This window comes from Glossina fuscipes, unplaced genomic scaffold (assembly GCF_014805625.2).
Source record: "Glossina fuscipes isolate IAEA_lab_2018 unplaced genomic scaffold, Yale_Gfus_2 61, whole genome shotgun sequence".
NCBI classification, from domain to species: domain Eukaryota; kingdom Metazoa; phylum Arthropoda; class Insecta; order Diptera; family Glossinidae; genus Glossina; species Glossina fuscipes.
In genome coordinates, this window is record NW_023998433.1 from 4,601,498 (window position 1) to 4,620,751 (window position 19,254).

Sequence of the window (19,254 nt, forward strand, 5' to 3'; positions counted from 1 at the left end):
AGTTTCGAGTTGGGGAAAATATAGATGGGGTTATCGCCCTTGTACCGACAGCTTGTGAGACCCAGTCTAGTGACCAGCATTCACACGCGACCAGCCAGGAGGAGAGGATGATTTATTTTTCTCTTCATTACTTTTAGGCGATGGCGCTTGATTAGAGTGAGTGGCGGTTCTGGGCGGAGATACCCTTGCCACTTCAGCGTAGCTTAAAACCGATGGACTTGCCGGGTTGTTTGTAACTGTTTTGCTACCAACCGACTCAGCAATATCGGAAACGTTACTGTTCATTTTAGAGTTAGAGGGAGCGGTAACTTGTACCAACGGATTAGATTTGGAGAAAGCCAGAGGTGACGTCCCACACGCTACGCTACGAGTAGAAGATGAGTGTTTAATAAAGCGACACTCATCAAACCTAGACTTAATGAGCTCAAACTTTTCCCACAAGGAGCCGAGATTTCTACTCAATTCCGAGAAACCATAACGGGTCTCCGTGAAAAGTTTATAAAAGTCAATGTCCCGCTGCCTACAGTCAGGACATGACCATCTTAAGCCTTTAGACGGATCAGCGACTGCGTCAGCAGCACGGCCGAGAATACCGGCACACTTTGCATGACCAAAGCGCTCGCAGAGCCAACAAGAAACGAATCTATCAGAATCCGGGCCTGATTTCGACCGACAAGGTGTGTATATACACTCCATGTCCTGTCAAAAAGACAGTTGTGGATTATGAAGAACAGACACACAACTCACTAAAAAAATCCTGAACATAAAAATTTATCAACCAATTTGTGCAAAACTTCTCTGTTAGGTTGACACTGTAACGAGAGATCAATAGCAACACAAACTCCAAACAGCAAAAAAATAACAGAGAAAAAGAGAGAAAACGAAAAAAAAAAAAAGAGATTTATATCAGAGCTCAAAATTTTTGTTTGCAAAAATCAAATGAATCAAAGCGTAAGGAAAAATATTTCTTTTACTTTGAATTCACTCACTTTCTTCTCAAAGTATATTATAAATTCACACACTATAAGGCAGAATAGCCACGAAATTCAACAAAAAATTAAAATATTAATTGCCGAAACAAAATATATACGACTTTACCGCGCGACAGAGTTGCCAGACTCTGTTGGGGTAGTCGCTTCTCCAATTCAAGAGGCAGACAAATTCAAGATTTTCTCGAAAGCAGCAATTCAGTTGCTTACTAAATAATGGTAATCCTATTCATTTTGGTTCCGTCTCTTCTTGCATACGTCCTTCGATGTGTACACCTAATACAAGTTCTCTGAGTACCTGGATGACCCTTAAGAACACCTTAGTTAGTTCTCACTGTCTAGTCAAAATTGGTCTTTATTTACATCCTATTACCCAGAGTCACCCACATACCCGTCTTCCAAAGTATATCAAACCTTATTTACTTAACAATACTATCCGTAACATTTCAAATGCCATCCAAACCTATGACTCTTCGGGTTGTTTCTTTGATAGATTCTTAAAGTTTTTCACTAATGCTCTAAACTAAAAGTCTTTTAAAAAACCCAACCCTTCTAATCCTAAATAAATGCAAAAGATCTCCTTCTAGAATAAATTTAAAATTTTTGGCCGATGTTAGAAAAGAAAGCACTGTCAGAATTTTCAGAGGTATCACTTCGTCCCGTTGTTCCATTTCCTCATAATTCTTTAATGGGTCTGTGGCAAGTTTGCTGGACCTTCTGGTCCTGTACTTCCCTCTGCTTCACTCGATTAGCAACGTGGTAATGTTTTGTTAAATGACATATGTCACCCCGAGCTCGATACAGCCGTTAATCTCCCAAAAGACTTAGCTCCGGGGTGAGATGGTGTTCGTAAAAATCATCTCAAAATCTTGAATATTGAAAACAGATTAATCTTACTAAATGAATTTAACAATATTCTAATTACCGGCTATATACCCTTAGCCTGGTACAACTTCCAAGTCCTCAATTTGAGAAAAAAGAATAACTCGGCAGTTAATCTTAATTCCTGCAGATGAATTGCCGTAGTTTTCATCCTTAGAAAAATGTTCGAGGAAGTGTTATACTCACGTCTAGAATGGTATCTCTAATCCAAACATGTGCTCAGTAATCTTCAATTTGGTTTCAGACGTTACAGATCTGCCCAAGACAACATCGTCACTTTGTGGTAGCAATAAATTCAACGTTTGCTAAGGACCACATTCTCATTTCCTGCCTTCGGGAAATAACCTCAGCATTCGATTGTGTCAACATCGGCATCTTAAAATCTATGCTTCTCTCTTTGAATTTCCCTACCAAATTCTGTAATTTGTTATATAATATAATCTCTTTTTCTATAAGAACATGTTAATTAACAATGAAGATGTTGTTGTTCAAAGGAGATCTTCTACAAGTGTTCCTCAAATATCTGTATTGTGTACTCTTTGCTTTAATTTATATATTAATAAAATTTTCAGTTCCCTTCCTGAAAATATCTCAATCCTGAACTATGGTCATTTTTCGTTGCAAGTCTGACCCAGATTTGTGTAGCCACTATTTGCAATCTGCCCTTGACATTATTTTTTCCCGTCTGAAATCACTTCAACTCACACTTTCAAATGTTTGCTCTTTTCAAAAAGTAAAAAGAGGCCCCATGGTTACTCTTTTGCTCATCTACGGTTCTTCTATTCCGTTTGTTAAAACTTTCGATTTTCAGGCTTTGTCCTACACTCGAAGATTTCCCCAGTAGCTTATATTAACGAAAATGCCGAACAATGTTTTCAACTTATTAATGTATTAAAATCCATTTGTCGTATTTCTTGGGGCTCTGACCCGTCTTCCATGATTAAACCGCATCTTGTCTTAATCAAACCAAAATTAGAGTACGCCTTTTTACTCTTATTGAACATCCCAAAAAAGGAACTTCTGAAATTATGCAGAATCCAATGGAAATGCCTTCGTCTGGTTCTTGGTGGCATAAATTCTATACACACACAAACCTTGGAAAACATGGCAAATGTTATGCGTCTACAAGAATGATTTCCTTTAATCGCCAATTCTATCTTTTGAGAATTATCCGGCCTTACTTTTCATATACAACTTAAAGTCTCTCAATTCCTCTCCTTCCTTCTTTGAAGTTTTTGTTGGCAAAACTAATAACTTCAACATTCTAAAAACTGGTGTGCATAACTTATCTAAATTTCCTCTTGGTTCTCAATATTTTCGACCTGTAATTAAATTCTTACCAGTAAAAAAATTCACAGTTACCTCGACAGAGGTTTACCATCGTTACTCGAACTTAGTCAATACTACATGGAAACATTTTTCACTCATCTTTACTGATGGATCTAAGACCAAACTTTGTAGGCAACAGCGTTTACTTCCCAGATATTAACATAGAAGCCTACCCATATAGCACTATATTTTCGACTGAATATCTTACGATCCTAGAAGTCATCCGCTTAGCGAGTACTCAACTACAAAAGAAATTCCTTATATTGTCAAACAGTAAATTTGTCTTATCCTCTTTACAATGATTTCCCTCAGGTAAAAAAGCTCACCCCTATAAATTAGAAATCATATCTTTACTTTATAACCTCAAATAAGAAAAATGTTGTTTTCACTTTCTCTGTCATATGACCATTCTTGACAACAACACTACATATAAAATTGCATCTTTCAGACCATCTCATTTCAATGATCGTGCTGTGATGCCTGCAGTTCTAAGGACAGTCGACAAAAAGCTTTCAGTTCTTTCTTGACAACCGCGATGGAATAATTCACCTTATGGTCGTCATTTGCACTCTTCATTTCCGTAAATAGGCCTCTTGCTTTATCAATTGCGGATTCAGAAGTGACCCTATTTGTCTTATGAACAGGCTGATATTCAACCATAGGAGATGTAATGATCATCTATTCCAAATTAACGTAATAACCAACCTTTCATGCACAATCTCCTGCTCATATCCGACTTGTCTGTGCGAATGTTACCACTTCTATTCGCCATGCCACGCTTCACAAACTGAGTATATGTGGTCTTTGGGGCCACAGCATTCTTGCCATTTTGCGTTCTCGCAATTAAACGACTTACGTCCTAATCTTTTCTTTTTTTAAATCATGTTATCGCGCCATATAAGCGTTTATAATCAATTTATGAATATACCCTCTTCTACACATTTTTTGCTCTTACACCGACCAATTCCTTCATATAACTTTTTATACTTCTCACACGTACGTACGGACGAGTAATATGCATAAGTTAGTAAAACCTATAAAGAAAAAGAATAAAAAATAGCGTGGTGAACGTTTAACACCCAACATTAAAAAAAAAACTTTAATCAAATAATCACTAAAATGAGTAAATAATAACGCCAAAGACCAGGTCTAACCCCAACTTTACTGAATAACGAAAGAGGAAGAAGAAGTAACAAGCAGCAATTTGTAGTTGGATAAAGATTTAAATTACAAAAATGAAACTACGTTTTGCGGAAAACTTACCTGCGAAGGGTAAGGGACACAAACTGGTATCCACCAAAGCAGCAGTAGGTACAAATAAATTGCCAGATCGAAAAATTGTGTACGAAGCACGATTTGTTTCGTCTTTCCTTAGACTTCATCTGTTCTGCATTAAGAATGTGGGCAAGATTGTTGGCAATATTTTGTGCCGTCTTTCTTCTTAGAAAGTGTAATTGTTTTTTTGAAAATAAATCTTCAGAGAACAAGTGTCACAATAAAAAGTCCCTATTAGATGTAATATTAACACTTAGGGACTGGCTCAGTGAGGAGTTATTCCTATTTTTGGGTTGGGACTTCAACTTTGCTGATTTTTGACAAAACTTACTGGGAATTGACAAGTTATCTGATTTGATTTTTCATGCGTACATACAAAGCAAAATAGAAAACAACGCATAAGAAGAAGTAAAGGCACTTTATTTGAAATCTAGAATGCTTTATCTAATTTATTTTTATCTTGCACTAATGTACATGTTTTTTTATATTATGTGATTTGCAATTTGGGGTTTTACTATCCATTATTTCGTAGGAAATAAAAAAAAAACAAGCAATAAAGACCATTTATTTTAAAATTGCTGTATACTCACCAAATTTGTTGTTAGAGGGAGATGCCTTCCAAATTATGGATCAACTAATAGAGGAAAATATATACAATGTATGGATCTATATACCTCTAATCAATCTTCTTTATCACTAATCAACGAACAAAGTTGTTTACTTTTATATTTATTTTTAATTTTTCTCGAATATGTTGTTTATGTTTACATTGATTTCTTTATTTTTGATTCTAAAATCGTTTGTTGTTATTTTCATATTCCTGAAAAACATTGCGGTAACCCAGCTGCCCGTCGTGTTTATTATTTGGGAGTTTTCAACCTGAAAATGAAAATAACGCATTATTGCTCAGCCCTGTTATGGATTTAAGGAAAATTGTTTATTTTGAGAAGTTTGGCTTACGAAGTCCATAGGGCTTTCTCTTATTCTAACTTAAGAAGAAGAATTAATTATTAAGCTTTACTTAAACCATTACTGTTCTTAGTTTAAAGGTTCTACTTTACTTTAGCTAATTATAGGAGAAATACTCAGAAGAAACATGCATAATAAATGTATATGAAAGCATAGTAAAATTTATTTTTATTGTCATTTTTAATAGAAGTACATTATATTACATAACAGAAACACATAATCAGAACATTTTATCAGTCGCCGCCATAAAACAAAGATGCACTATTTGATTGATAATTACCGACTAACAAGGCAAGGTATGAAGGCATTCTAAAGAAAATCTGTTTTGATCGAAATTTGTGAAGGTGGAAAAAAATAGTTACGAGGATTACTTTTCAGTTCTATGGCACAGAAATTTTAAAAGTTAGCTCACACAACATTTTTATACACTGTTCAAAATCCATTCTGTGCATTATACGTAAGCTTGTTGCAGTAAAAAATAATTATTTTAGAGCTTTATACAACTTTAGTACCTCTATGCACTCCATACTAAAGATTGTGAAAAGCGAAGTGTTTTTAATATTTTTCTGTAAAATTGTAAATGCAAATTGTACTTCTCGAAAAGAAAGAAAGTGGAATGTGAATTAATTATCAGAAAGAAACCTAAATATATACTGCCGTACAAAACATTGTCACGAACACTTTAAACCCCACAATTAAAACATCTTCTGTCGTTTCCGATAATCGTCTGATAATATTAGCGAAAACCCTTAAAGTCATTTAGCGCATTTTCCAGTGCAACTAGGAATGTTGCGTCATTCCGAATTATTTGTCGATGATTATTAAGCTCCAATCTATGAGGAAGAATGACTCGAAAAGTTCCTGTACTCACAAAATTTAATTTGGCGAAGACGGTTAAAAATGTAGAAATATACCTTGCTGCGACGAAACAAATGATACGCGAAAAATATTCTTCGGTCAATTCCACATTAGATTTACCAAAAAAAAACGTGAAGAATGGTGGAGGAATTCTTATGTTATGGCAAATTTCTCTTCTTGAGATGGTATTAGTCCGATAAGGATCACAGAGAACACTATGAAGAAATTTTATATAAAAACTTTTTAGAAAATATAATGGGGCAGCATGACGAAAAAATATGCCACTGCTATGCATATTGCAGGAGAACAATGATTCGAAATATTCATCCAATTTGGTGAAAGTGTGGTTCCGAGAGTATAATTTAGATGTCATTGAATGACCAAGTCAGTCTCCCGGACTCAATCCTGTGTAAAACTTTTAAGTAGAATTAAAGCGTCAAGTCTTCTTCCTTGTAGCAATAAAAAAAAAAAATTATGGGATCCTACGTAAAAAGTATGGTTTGATATCCCAGTAGAAGCTTCCATAAAAAAATCTAAACTGTCCTTAAAAACAATAGTGACAATACCGAATGTTGAATGTGTAAAATATAATAGGACGAAAATGCAAAGGAGTACTCTCCACCAACATAAAACAACATACACCTATTTTTCCGTCCACCTACGTATGTTGTTCTTAAAGCGTCCGTCCAAATATTTCTGATACGTACTTAAAAGTCGCTCTTGAAACTCGAGATAAACGAATACAATTTACAGTTATTATTTTTCTACTACAGCTGGTTTTTTTTTATAAATGCAGCTCAGAGCTACCACACACCGAACGTGAGCTATTTAGTTTCGTCTGATTTGACATACACAAGAGAGTATATTAACAGCTGTTGAGCATATGTGTTGCAAGAAAAAGCGAAGGTCATCAAATAATAATGAACATTTGTTTTTCTTATATATGAGACAAAATCACCCGAAAAATGAAACCGTAAGCAATCTTTCAAATGCAGTTACCCTTAGGCTTTGAACTTTAGTTGAATAAATTGAAAGCATTGAATACGCTCGTATAGTAGTATCCAAACATATCAGGCATAAAATGATTATTAAAACAAAATTTAATCTTCTCAATAGATTTCGCCGATCTTAAGAAGCCATATGTGTTCTATGTAGAAGAAGAAGCTCGCACATATATGTTATGTTTACAATTACACTAATTTCCTTACTTTGAAATCTTAATCGATATGGTAAGGAAGACGAGCGCGGCTTTTCCTTACTGTATGTAGCCTATGAAAAGTCTATACAAACTCACAAAATTTCTTTTTGTCTTGGACCCCATTCGCAGTTGAGTTTATGAAAATAAATTTTCGTCGTAGAATTGAACGGAAAGACAACAAATTTCTAATGATATTAAAAAAAGGAAACATTTCTTAAGTTATGTATTATGGAAGACTCCACGGTTAAAGTAAAGTATCAAAAATATAAATTACGCGTTAAAGTATGGGAAAAAGAATTTAGAAAGAAACATGGTCGTATACCATCAAAGGTAATAAATAATAATTATTAAGGAATTGACATATGAATACATATTGTGAATATTTCCTTTTAGTATGATATAAAAGAAGCTCATCAAGAGATCAAAGATTCTTATAAAATGTATTATAAAATGAAAACCGCATTTCTGGAAAACACCCTTAATGACACACTCTCAGATGATGGGTTTGATGTCTTGAAACTGTCTCAAGTGGACGGCGGATTAGACATTACTCTAAGTGAAAATAGCGTCAATGCGCAAGGCTCTCAATTACCTCTTAATTTTAGTGAATTAGTGGACGATTGTAACAATTTTCCTGCGATAGAAGCAAAAGCCCAAAAAGAAGATGCGAACAAAAAAGTTTCAGACAATGTAAATAAATTAAATGGATTTAAGCGTGAGTTCGAACCTGTAGAAGAATTATCTTTAAATAATAAGGCCTGGGACAACGAAATAAAGAAAAAAATTGAATTGAAGGAAAAAACGGAAGTGGTAAAAAAGAAGAGCCTTGGTTTAAATTTTACGCAAAAGTTGTTTCAAAACTCCTCCTTTTCGAAACGCAATCCTAGGAAGTCATTAACGCGCACTATCTCATCACAAAAAAATATCAGTGACATTTCTGTAAATAATTCGCTGATTAATGCAGGAGACAGTTTGCCTGATTTAGAAACAATATTAGTAGAGAAAGCCAAGGAACAGCAAATGGCTGCCATAATAGTTAATCCATTACTGGCAATTGAAAAATGTGAAGATGCTATAAAAACTGAAATCGACGAAGGTTGGTTAGAAAGAACTTCGAACCAGAATGGCTTAAAATCCCTTTCAACGCCAAAAATTGAGGAAAATGTAACTCAAACCAAAGGAGAAGCCCGACCTTCTGAGTTAAACGATATACACGTCAACAATTTTTCCAAAAAATCTCAAGAAGAAGGACTTGCAGCACCATTAGATATAGAAAAGAGCAATAACTTAAACAAATTGGGTGAAAGAAAAAGAAAGCGAAGCTATGACTCGGATTATGATTCCATAGTAGGAGACAGTGAGGACGAGACTTCGCTTCAGAAACATAGGCACATTATTAAAAGGGGACGTGTCACGACTACCACAATTCCTCAAGCAATGGATGCAAAACTCTCATCACAACAAGGGACCTCAAAGTTCAAAAAATCTTCTGAAAAATTGGAATGTTCTCCAAACCACAAAGATTTCATGATCGATGTAAACAAAAATATGGACTTTAAAGGAGGGCAACCCAAAATTAAACGAAATGTAGCCGTGACGGGACGAAAACCAATAACTAATAAAATACGATTAAAGAAAGAGAAGGCTCAACTATCTTCAGAAACCTTCAAAGAAAATCGAAATAGACCCAAAATGCGACGACATACTCTTACAAAATTGAAAATGGAAAGCGAATGTCCAAATGAAACTATCGACGAAAAATTATTTGATCCTGAAGACCTTAAATATGCTTTAGTCTTAGAAGCAAAGGACATTGCCACTGTACCGCGTGCTAAATTAGATGATTTGCGTGTGGTTCATAAATTAGCTCATAAATATATAAGTAACATTGTGCCTATGAAAAACACACAAAGTGCTCCCATTCAGGATGAAAGTGGTATAAATGAAAAACAAGTGATTGCCCAAAGAAAGCTGGAGGAAAAAATAAGTGCGGGCAAATTAAATGAAAATTTTATCAAGATTAATATAGAGAAAAAGACATTTGTACGCGGCAAGAAATCAATCAATTATTCTCGTTATAAAAAGAAGCAATGGAGACATAAAAAACATGTAGCTGCTCTGGCAGGACAAGATATGGACATGGGAGGCTGTGATGGAGGTACACTTAAATGTTTCAAGTGTGCTAAAACTGGCCATTTTGCTGAAAACTGCAAAATAAAAGGAGATACGTTGTTGCCACTCAGCGCTCAATTGGAGGAGGATTCGTCGCCCTTTCCGACATTAAAAGAGGCCGAGCGAATGGCTAGCCAGTGCGCATTAGCAGTACATAGTAGGAATGTTTCGAAGTTGCCGAAAGCTGCAAATGCTAAAATTTATCAGGAAAACTCTTTCGAACAACGAATGGACGACAAAGAAGTGGCCGGCGATAGTCCCGACAACAATATTAACATCAACGAGCAAACTGTTAGTATTAAAACAAATTCTTTAATGGAGACGGATGATGAATTAGAAAATATTAATTTTGAAATGTGCATCGAAGGATACGAGAAGTCAATTCCGTCCATTAAGCAATATGTCGGCCAGAAAATACCTGAAGAATTCATAAAAGCTGCCGGACTAAACGGCAAAGATTTCATGTTCAACCAAACTTCATCAGTCTACAGCAATGATACTCCGTTATATGATCTCGAAGAAGATGGTCAAGTGAAAAATGTTACTCCTGAGGTACTGGAAGCACTAAAAATGTTTGGCCATACCAACTTTCGTAAAGGTCAAGATCGTGCAATTATGCGCATTTTAAGCGGGTTGTCTACCTTAGTCACCTTATCAACGGGCAGTGGCAAATCGCTATGCTATCAGTTGCCTGCATATATGTATTCGCGCCAAAAAAATTGTATAACATTAGTAATTTCACCATTAGTATCCCTAATGGAAGATCAGGTAACGGGTGTGCCTCATTTTTTAAGAGCCCACTGCCTACATACCAATCAAACACGACAACAAAGGATGAAGACGCTGGAATTGATTTCAAATGGAGAAGTTGATATATTGCTAGTTTCACCCGAAACGATAGTCGCAGGTGAACGATCGACAGGTTTCGGATCAATACTTCAGCAGTTACCGCCGATTGCATTTGCCTGCATTGATGAGGCTCACTGTGTGTCACAGTGGAGCCATAACTTCAGACCAAGTTATTTGATGATTTGTAAAGTCCTAAAGAACAATCTTGGAGTAAAGTGTGTTTTGGGTCTAACGGCTACAGCTACTCTGCCCACGCGGATTAGCATTATCACCAATTTAGGTATAACGGATGGTGAACAGGGCGTCATTAGCGATATACCCTTACCCGACAATCTTATACTCTCTGTATCAAAAGATGAAAATCGGGATCATGCCCTGTTGGAGCTGCTGTTAAGTAAGCGATTTGAAGCGTGTTATTCAATCATCATCTATTGTACACGACGTGACGAATGTGAACGCATCGCCGCATTTTTACGTACCTGCTTGCAAGAACGCATTGTTTATCAAGCAAGTGGCAAAAGAAAACGTGGAGTAATCAATTGGTATGCGGAACCATATCATGCGGGCATGGCGGCCTCGCGGCGGCGCACAATTCAGAATGCTTTTATGAACAATGAATTGCGCATTGTGGTTGCAACGATCGCTTTTGGTATGGGCATCAATAAATCAGATATAAGAGCGGTTATTCACTACAATATGCCAGCAACTTTTGAGAGCTATTGTCAAGAAATTGGTCGTGCTGGGCGCGATAATCAAACCGCACACTGCCATCTCTTCTTAGATTCCAAAGGTGGTGACAAAAATGAACTGAGGCGTCATATATTTGCCAATTCAATAGATCGTCATGTTATCAGGAAGCTGTTACAGCGTGTATTCGTGCCTTGTTCATGTGCGGGAAGGTATTTGAAATTGCTAAAATTTTATTGTTGATATATGAATTTATTACTATTGTCTTGCCAGTAAAACGTCAAATTCTAGCCAAGAAGAAGCTACTGAAAAGCATAATATTATGAAAAGTGTACAACGCAGTTGTCCAGGCCATGAGATCGGTTTCTCCATAGAGAAAACCGTTGAAGCGTTGGATATACCCCAAGAGAATATATCTACTCTTTTGTGTTATATGGAACTAGATAATCGTTGGCGAATAAATATACTAAGTAATGCTTTCATCACCGCCAAAGTTATTTCTTATGGTGGTGCGAAATATTTGAAGTGAGTTAATTGTTGCTTTTAAGCACAGAAACTAATAGCACTTTTTTAAGGTACGCGGCTAAAAAATGCCCTCCTTTGGCAATGGCAATTGCTTGGGAAATAAAAGATGGCAAATTTAAGGAGCATGGCAATATTATTGAATTTTCCATAATTGATATAGCTGCAGCAATCGGTTGGAATAGTGGCGTAGTAAAATATCAATTAAAAAACTTGGAATGGACTCAAGGTAGTGTATATGTGCTGGCCTCTCTTTTTGCACGAATTCTCATTACTCTCATTGAAGTTTCAAATATGAACTTTTTGTGCAATTACTGAAAACTCTGGACCTTGTAATTATAGATATATAACTCAATTTGTAGATTTAATAACTAACTGCGCAGACACAAACTTATGTTCCAATGTATTCTGTTCGAAATTTTTTTTAATGTACTTATGCGTCAAAAGAAGTTTTAGTCGCAAAAGCTCCTTTCAATTTTTGTTGTTTATCTACGATCGTTTGTTCTAGTCGACGGTTTGCCGAAAAGATCTCCAATAACAGTCACTTTCAATGATCTGGGCTTTCGATTAACGGCACCTGGAGATTTTACGACTGCGGAGATTGACGAGGCTTTGGACACCCTTTACAATAGAACCGTAAAGCAGGAAAAAACTCAACTTATGCAGGTTTTATATTGCGATTCGTTAATTGTTAAATGAATAAATTTTAAGATTTAAAAATAACTTTGTAGTTGCAATATGTCTGCCAAGGATTATCCTCAGTGGCTTATGACACTTTTAAATCATGTTCCATTGAACAATTTTCCGCTGATCGCTGTCATCAATTGAAAGCGATTATACGTAATTATTTTAAAAATGACTATCCCAAGGATTTAAAATTAGAAATTGAGGCAAGTTGTTCTTCAAATGCTGCGTGGGCACTTCAGTTTGATTTTTTTGTGTCAACCTTTTTTTTCAGGATTCCGACAGCATCACGGATGAGGATATAATGAACGATGTTAATGCTCTGTTGAGCATGTACCCTGAGAACAATTTCAGTGGGCGCAATATTGCTCGGATTTTTCATGGAATACCAAGTCCAAATTATCCGGCTGTTATGTGGTATCGATGCAAGTACTGGCGCGTCCATCCGAAAGCTAATTTTAATCGTATCGTTCAATTAGCGAATACTGTCATAGTACGCAGACGCACTTAAACAAGTGTCAAAAATATACTCATTACTTGTTTAGCAAACCGATGTAATATGCTGTTTATAAAAAAGAACAAACACTTTCTTAATTTTATTACATTCAAAGGGGTATATCATATAAGCGTATATGCATATGCACTTCAGATGTATTAACCATAGCAATCAGCAAGATGGAATTTTGCAATTTTTTGATATAATATATTATTATTCCATTGGCATCAAACCTTTACTTACTACAATGGCATAGTTTAATGTAAGCTTATAAAGTGCGATGAGTGCTGTCAGTAGTTAGCGGAAATGTTGCCGCATGAACCTGATTACAATAGAAGAACCAAACGTGCGTATATTCTTAAATTTTTCATCAGTCAATGGTTGAATTTTATCGTAGGAATTATAAAGGAGTGCAGATCGGAATGGTTTTGCTAAAGATAAAACAAGCTTATATCCTAAAGCTTTATCCCAAAATCAAATAAATCGTTGACGAGAACGTTAATAAGAGCCCCTGTTTTATATAAAGCATTTGCAGGTTTTCCTTAACTTACTTTTCTCTTTTCCTTGGTTTAATTGCTGTACCCATTCACATTTATCTACGTATGTATTTTTGTAACAAACAATTCACTAATATATTAAAAGTGATCTAGGAATCCATTAAACATTCAGGACAGTACTTTTTAACGTTTTTGTTGAGAGCGAAACTAAAACATTCACTTTCCAAGCAAAGTATAATCAGATACAATGTATTTATTAAGACAAAGAAAAAAATAAAAAAATACTTGAGAACACAAACCATTGCAATTGATATTCTGTAGTTAAAATACAAAGCAATTTTTGTTTAAAGAAGAAATAATCGAAAGGAGACAGAACCGTATAAACTACAACAGTATCAAAGCAACGTCTTGTGGTTTCATCGGAGGACATCTCCAATTGTATAGGTAATATTGTAAATTTCCATCACCTGGACCAAATTTTAAAGGCATTAGAAATTTCTTATTTTCCATTAGGTCCAAAGCATTATAAACATCCATTTGCAGCGTTTTCGCTGATATTAGAGCATCATTTATCAATTCTATCCAGGGAGTTTTAGTTGAAACATTGTAAAATGAATAAGCAGCACGCAGAGTTTTATGGATCGGGTGATGCATTACCGACGAGGGCAAACAATAAAAGCTTGTCAAATCAGTTATATTACCTTGGTCATCTTCAACGATGAAACAATCAATTATACCCTCTTTGGGCGTAAACCAATGACGAAATTCATCTGTTGAAAAAACCGGGCATAACGAGAAGCGTTTAAGGTGTTCATCTAGCAACTTGTGAGCTTTGTCCATATCTTTTGATTCGATGCGACGGTACCCTTTAGTTTTTGGCTGATCTGGTAACTTAAATAATTTAATCGTACGTTGCATCGTCATATTGCGAGCCAAATGTGAAAATTTAATCTAAAAGCATTTTATCGACAAAATTTTGTTTTGACTGTTTCTGTGAAAAACTTACATCAATTAATTTCTTTGGATTGAGAGAACGATGCCAATAACGACAAGTCGCCACCGGCTTTGGCAACACTATACCGGCCGTATAAGCTGCCTGGAAGATGCCAGTTAAGTTGACGCGTCTGGTTATTTCCCGGATAAGAACAGGCGATACACGCTTGCTACGTAATTTCTTATGCACACATAAAAAGTTGATTTCGACCACTTTCAGTACTTTATCGTATGCTCTTAGATTACTTGGTATAGCCGAAATAAAGCCCACTAGCCGACCTGATTTAACTACGCGCACTCCCAAATGCCAGTCCCGTTTCCAGCCGGGAGATTGCAAAGACCATTTCAGAAATTCCGGTTGGTAATCAAAGCGAAACATGGCGTCGTCATCCTCCACATAGTTTTCATTGAGCAGTGTATATAATTCAGTGAGATCGGTAGTGCTATTCAAATCTAAAGTATCCCATTTGAACCCGTCAGGTAAAGCGTATGGCTCAGCGCGTATTTCTGAAATATCTTTATCCGGTTCTATACATTCATTTGTTGTGATTTCTTCATTTAGTTTTGGTACGGGCTGAGTAGACCAAAATGCAAATTGTTTTGCAGGACGATTGCCAGACACGGCTTCAGAAACAGCTTGCAGCAAATCCTGCCTATGACACATATCTAATGGATAAATAAAACGTCAGCACACATTTCAGAATAATACACAAACTTTTTTTTTATCAATAGGATAATAGAAACATAACAAAACTTCTAAGAGATTATTACGTACTATGAATTATTAAGCGTGTACTTGAAAAATATTTTTCATACGCTAAGGTGATCAAATATTTGAAAGCTCACATCTTCCGGTTTTAAATGTTTTATTGAACTCTGGCTTAAGTAGGAAGTCTACATTGCGCCAAACCTTTGTAGCAAACCCTCCCCCCATTATTATTATTATTATTATTACTATACAGCACCCGGCCTAAATTGGAAAATCTAAATAAGAAATAACATACTAACCCCCTAGGTATACTTTTATATGCTTTTGTGATGATCATTAAAATCCGATGAGCTCGAGTCTCTCAGACCCTTGCAAAATGAGTTAGATATATAAATACTAAAAAAAGATCGGTCCATTTCTTATCTGTAAAGTTTTTTAAATTTCGACATATTACACAAATTGCTTAATTCTAAAAAAATTTGAAGTAAATTTAATGTCCCTATAACAACCGTTTGTTTATTGTACAGAGAGCCACGCCCTTTAGAAATCAATATAAGACAGAAAAAGACATGTATGTATATGAACTTACTCAAATCAACACCCAATTTAACGACGGCCGACGATTTTTCATTAGCGGTCACATGCGTATCGTTCTCAAGTTTGCTATTTGTTCCATCGCCTACACTATCATTTTGTGCTGCGTTAGTGCTAGACTGAACATCATTTAATAATTCAATGTTCGTCTGCGAATCTGTTGGCAGTTTTTTATCATCCAACAGTTTACCATTATTGCTATCCTTCGTTGTAGGCGATTCTTTGGGGGTTTTCTTGTCCTTGGGCATAGCTTGGCAAAATCTCTAATAATTTTTAACTATTAATTTCAAAAAAATTAAGAAAATTTACTTTCTGTGGTTATTTTACGCACACGATAGAAACCGGCCAACCAGTACTGCCATGAGTAAAAGTTTATGTCCATATTGCAAAGGGATTGAGTGATTTTGTTAACAATTAGAAAATTTGTATATATTTCTTCAAGAGAAGAAAAAAAACAAAAAAAATTATGGAAAACAACATTTACAAATTTTTAAAAAAGACACCTTTTTTAATTTTTGAAAAGTATTTCAAAACATTTGGGATTAGAAACTTTAGTTATAGGGTTTTTCGGTCAAATTACAAAAATGTGTAATCTTGCCAACACTACATGCCCTTTTTAATTACGGTATATGTAGAAATCATTAAAATTTGCAATATTTGGTTTATTGAGATTATTGAGCAAGAAGCTCTAAGTATAACATAAGTAACCAGTAATAAAAATTTGAAATAGACTTAACTATAGGAACTTTGCATGTATGGGCAAAAATGAAATGTTAAAAGAAACTTTTTCTACAAGTGCAAATATTCGGCATTGCCATTTATTTTGCTTTTCTTTTAACATCCATTAAGTGGTTTTGCAATAAATAAAAAAAATCAGATTAAGCGAATAGTTAACGATAAGAAATTTATTGACATTATAATTTTAACAGTTTGCTAAATTTTGCATTTATATATCAAAGTGAAGGAAAATATTTAAAACTCCAAAAGCAGTCTTTCGACTTAAGACCTTTGCACTTTGATATTAATTAAAGCTAGAGAAAAGAAAAGACGTTTAAAAATAAAGGAAAATTTTATAAAGAGTCAAGCATGTCTCTGTCTAAGCCACTGTATTCTTTACTCGGTGTTTATTTTGAACAGTTATTTAGTCATCCTATTCGCACCAAATCTGTCACTAAGTAATTAGAATTGTAATAATTCACTTGGAATCCTTTACTATATGCAATTTTAACATTCAGTTTTATTTTGGCTGCATCGGCTAATTATGCATCCCAACGCATTGATGGACAAAAAGTGATTAACCAACAAAGTGTAGTCGCTTATGCTTCATTTGGGTAACATTACTTTTTAAATTAAATTTTTCAATTAATATATGAAATTTTTTAATATTTTTAGTCTACTATTTGGTGGCAGTATTCCCCATTACTTCTACCAAGCAATAGAACGGCTGTTTCGCCACGATTTCAAATATAGAAAATTTTTTCAATTCATATCTGAACGTTTGGTTTATACCCCGATTTACCAAGCGTTGTGTTTATATATTCTATCATTATTTGAGGTTTGTTAGCCAAGGCTAAGTTCAAAAAGAACTTAATTACTCTACGTTTTATTATTGCAGTCAAATTCCCACGACATAGCTTTGAAAACTGCGGAAAAGCTTTATTGGCCTCTATTAAAGGCTAACTGGCAATATGTCACATTTTTTGTTTGGGTTAACTTGTATTACGTACCGCCCATGGTGAGTACGTCAAACCATTTAAAATAAGCAATTGTAATATGAATTGTTCCGGTCAAGTTGCAATTTTTGTATCTATTATCGCGATATCGCTCTTTGAAACTTACCATGTATGCTTTAATAATTAAAAACAGCCTATTTAAGCAGCATTGCGAAAATACTTCAAAGTTGAGCTCGAATGCTTTATTTTACTTACCCAAGTCGATTTGATTATATAATTCTGGTTTATATACGTTTACATTTTATATTGAAAAAATATATTTTTTAATAATTTTTTTTTTGTATTATATTATAATTTCAGTTGCGGGAATTTTTCACAAGCATTGTAGCATTTATATGGATGACCTACATAGCTCGTAAGCGTCGTCGTTTCCAAGAAAAGCAGGCGCTGAATTCTGACTCCAAGCCTAATTGATTGTTTTTAAAACACAAACCAAATTTATTGCTTTTACTTTGAATTTTTGATTTGGGAATGGCTACATCGGGGTTTTTTTTAGGTTCACATTAAAAAAGTTTATTGAAGATCTTTAAAAATCTTTATTAAAGTATACAATTTGTAATAAATAACATTAGAAATTGTTTTATTTAGAAAGATCTGGGGCAGTGTTCTAAGCTTGATAGCTTCGTGGAAGATAACTATGTTATAGTTGTGCCAGTGTCGTATTGCATTATTATTACAACTATGAAAAATTTTTGACGAAGTGGAAGCCATACAAGATTTCTTGTTATAATTCATGCGTTCCTTAGTTTCCGACTTTGATTCATTTTACTTAGGGAAAAAACGTATTTAATACACTGTAATAAATGAAAAAGTTTAGGAAACAAGGTTTTGACGTAAAGTATAAATTTTCATAAGTATAAATTTTTTCTTAGCATTAACAAAACGCGTTAAGAACTTTTGCACTGCATATAGTAAAGGAGTCCTAGTGAATTATTACAATTCTAATTACTTAGTTATAGATTTGGGTGGAGGGGAAATATAGAGGTAATTATTATTATTATTATTATTATAATTTTAGACTAATGAAATAAGATCTTAGACTAAAAAAAAGACATTGAACACTAGCAACAGGCTATCGACTCTAATTTAAATAAATGGATATTAGATAATGCGCTTAGTAGTACTAAAAAAGTAATATATTGAATTGATATTCTGTTCTGCAGCTGACTGTAGAATGTCCAAAGGGTTAATCGTTCCAAATGCAATACTTCTAGCCAAGGAAAAATTAAGGCAGTAGCAGAGAATGTGCTTTATGGTGAGAGTTTGTCCACGACTGCAGATTGGGGAGGAAGACTTCTTTAAGATCCATTGGTGAGTTGCAATTGTATGATCAAGGCGAATTCTCGAAAATGTTTGGATCTTAATTTTCTCAACATTAGTTGGATATAAAGGTGGAGTTAATTGAGAGTTAATGGAAGAATAGTGTTGATGATGGTATTGTAAATTTCAGTCTGCAATTTTCTCTTTAACTTTTCTTCCAATGTATCTTTGAAGATCCAACTTTTCCATGACATCATCCATAATTCGAGGAGCAGAAGTAGCATCCTTTGCCGCTCGATCAGCCTACTCATTTCCCAATAAACCGATGTGACTTGGCAACCATAACATTTTAATTTTTCCGTCGGGTGCTGTAATTATATTCCTTAATTTGTTGATGGTGCTCTATCTCGAAGTCGAAGGGTTCCGAATAGCATGTAATACAGGCAAACTGTCGGTAACAATGACGGTTTTGAGTTTGCTTTTATGGGCAAGGTTCGCAGTGTGAAGAATAGCTCTGGCTTCGGTTTGAACGTTGAAGTACTTTCGTGAAATATGTGA

General features: G+C 34.9%; 3 protein-coding genes across 5 annotated transcripts in view; 2 read left to right on the forward strand and 1 right to left on the reverse strand.

The window, feature by feature from the left end:
* LOC119637796 overlaps positions 1–13,547 on the forward strand; it is a 19,558-nt gene extending 6,011 nt beyond the window's left edge. Inside the window, exons 2-9 of one of the 3 annotated variants that reach the window (XM_038034115.1) lie at positions 7,419–7,830; positions 7,894–11,420; positions 11,482–11,733; positions 11,784–11,959; positions 12,239–12,396; positions 12,462–12,620; positions 12,689–12,968; positions 13,026–13,547. In XM_038034115.1, coding sequence (XP_037890043.1) covers positions 7,729–7,830; positions 7,894–11,420; positions 11,482–11,733; positions 11,784–11,959; positions 12,239–12,396; positions 12,462–12,620; positions 12,689–12,925 — 4,611 coding nt within the window. In that variant the 5' untranslated portion in view covers positions 7,419–7,728 and the 3' untranslated portion in view covers positions 12,926–12,968; positions 13,026–13,547. Of the gene's footprint in view, positions 1–7,418; positions 7,831–7,893; positions 11,421–11,481; positions 11,734–11,783; positions 11,960–12,238; positions 12,397–12,461; positions 12,621–12,688 lie in introns of all 3 variants that reach the window. The other 2 variants (XM_038034114.1, XM_038034113.1) reach the window with 2 other exon arrangements.
* Positions 13,548–13,622: 75 nt separating this feature from the next.
* LOC119637797 (glycylpeptide N-tetradecanoyltransferase) lies at positions 13,623–16,074 on the reverse strand. Its single transcript, XM_038034116.1, has 3 exons — positions 15,699–16,074; positions 14,414–15,066; positions 13,623–14,358 (listed from the first exon to the last, which is right to left on the reverse strand). The coding sequence occupies exons 1-3, from the start codon at positions 15,949–15,951 to the stop codon at positions 13,792–13,794; spliced, it is 1,473 nt and encodes a 490-aa protein (XP_037890044.1). The 5' UTR covers positions 15,952–16,074; the 3' UTR covers positions 13,623–13,791.
* Positions 16,075–16,610: 536 nt separating this feature from the next.
* Positions 16,611–17,940, forward strand: LOC119637939 (PXMP2/4 family protein 3). The gene is made up of 5 exons (XM_038034406.1): positions 16,611–16,878; positions 16,939–17,034; positions 17,096–17,258; positions 17,319–17,438; positions 17,737–17,940. Exons 1-5 carry the CDS (start codon positions 16,790–16,792, stop codon positions 17,848–17,850), a joined length of 582 nt encoding a protein of 193 aa, XP_037890334.1. The 5' UTR covers positions 16,611–16,789; the 3' UTR covers positions 17,851–17,940.
* The last annotated feature ends 1,314 nt before the right edge of the window (positions 17,941–19,254 follow it).

Excerpts from the sequence above, each read along its gene's own strand:
- LOC119637939 (XM_038034406.1), top strand. The coding sequence starts at position 16,790 with ATGTCTCTGTCTAAGCCACTGTATTCTTTACTCGGTGTTTATTTTGAA. Across the intron at positions 16,879-16,938 it reads CGCACCAAATCTGTCACTAA|TTTTATTTTGGCTGCATCGG; the intron begins GTAATTAGAATT and ends TTTAACATTCAG. Across the intron at positions 17,439-17,736 it reads TGTATTACGTACCGCCCATG|TTGCGGGAATTTTTCACAAG; the intron begins GTGAGTACGTCA and ends TTATAATTTCAG.
- LOC119637797 (XM_038034116.1), bottom strand. The coding sequence starts at position 15,951 with ATGCCCAAGGACAAGAAAACCCCCAAAGAATCGCCTACAACGAAGGAT. Across the intron at positions 15,067-15,698 it reads TAAATTGGGTGTTGATTTGA|ATATGTGTCATAGGCAGGAT; the intron begins GTAAGTTCATAT and ends TTTATCCATTAG. Across the intron at positions 14,359-14,413 it reads ATCCAAAGAAATTAATTGAT|ATTAAATTTTCACATTTGGC; the intron begins GTAAGTTTTTCA and ends AAATGCTTTTAG.